The following is a 1313-nucleotide window of genomic DNA, read 5'->3' on the forward strand; positions in this document are numbered from 1 at the left end:
GATTGGAGAGGAGGGGGAAAAAGAGGAGCTGATACCAAGGACTCAAGTAGAAAATGTTTTGGAAATGATGATGGCAGCATATGTACAAAGATGCTTGATACAGTTGATGTATGGAATGTTGTAAGAGCCTCCAAAAAATGATTTAACAAATAAAAATAAAATACAATACCCCTCTGAGCAGGTTGTCCTAGTGTCAAATGTCCATCAACAGAGTCAAGCCCAGGTACGCCACGATTGCATTTGTCCCCCTCCTTGCCCAGACATATGGGGTGTGTCTGTCAGGAAGCATCAGCCTGAACCTATTGTCTCCATTTGATCAGTTTCATTTGAAGTGCATTTTATACGTGAAATTCAGTTCTCAGCCGCTGTATCCTTCGGCGGAGTAGTCCTGTGGAAGGGTCCGAAATGGCTCTGGGGTGGAGGTTCGGGGCTGTTTGTTGGTTTGTTTTCCTGCGGTCAAGAAGAGTTTGTGGGAGGCTGCCACTCCCCTGGTGAGTGGGGGGCTTAGCATTTCCCACTCGCTTATTTATCCCTTTGTCTCATCGATGGTGTTCGCCTACTCTGTGTTCCAGCACCGTCAGTCACCCATTCGCCGCACCTCGCTCCAGCCAGGTGTTCAGCAAATGCGTCCAGTGGTGTCCGGAGCAGAGTTATTTTTGAAAGAAGGAGCCCCATCGACCCACGGCAGTGATTTTTGTGTGTGCTTCCCCCCTAGGTCCTCAGCATGGTCATCAATGCCGCCTACAAACCTGGGAGGGTGTTACGAGAATTACAGCTGGTGGCAGACCCACACTGGAACTTCCAGGAGGAGACGCTGAAAGCCAAGTAAGCGTCTTCAGTTCTGGGGAAGCAAGGTTACTGTAAAAACAAAAACCCAAAACAGACTTACTCTTCCTCGTTTGGAACGTCTTGTTCTTTTCTCTGACCCAGCACAGAGAGAATGGAAACAAACGGAAGAACTCTTGCCATCGTTGGTGTTTTTGCTGGTGCAGCATCCCCGTAAGCTTGAGGACTTGAAAGGAGAAGGGCTGCTCGGCTGATACTTTATTGGGACAAATATTACAACCGTTCATCCAGAATAAAAACTTTCAGGGTTAATCGCCCCTAGAATATTGGATGGAAAGAGACAAATTAGAGAGAGGTTATCCCCTTCCATTATTATACTGGATTCACTAACCTTCCTTAGAATTTGAGGCTGTCCAGAGTTATGCCAAGCATATGTTCTCTACCCTGGGATTTTTGCAGCTGTAAAAGACAAACAGGAGCCAGCACCTTCTGCTTGGGCTTATGTCGAATGACCGCGGGCTTCCAGC

At 47.5% G+C, this 1313-nt stretch overlaps 1 protein-coding gene across 1 annotated transcript in view; it reads left to right on the forward strand.

The window, feature by feature from the left end:
• Positions 1-1313, forward strand: part of SFMBT2 (Scm like with four mbt domains 2) — a 277081-nt gene that overhangs the window by 246836 nt on the left and 28932 nt on the right. The window contains exon 17 of the mRNA XM_004712625.2: positions 716-825. Coding sequence (XP_004712682.1) covers positions 716-825 — 110 coding nt within the window. The remainder of the gene's footprint in view (positions 1-715; positions 826-1313) is intronic.

This window comes from Echinops telfairi, unplaced genomic scaffold (assembly GCF_000313985.2).
Source record: "Echinops telfairi isolate 266 unplaced genomic scaffold, ASM31398v2 ScPeMD7_7473;HRSCAF=8511, whole genome shotgun sequence".
NCBI lineage: Eukaryota > Metazoa > Chordata > Mammalia > Afrosoricida > Tenrecidae > Echinops > Echinops telfairi.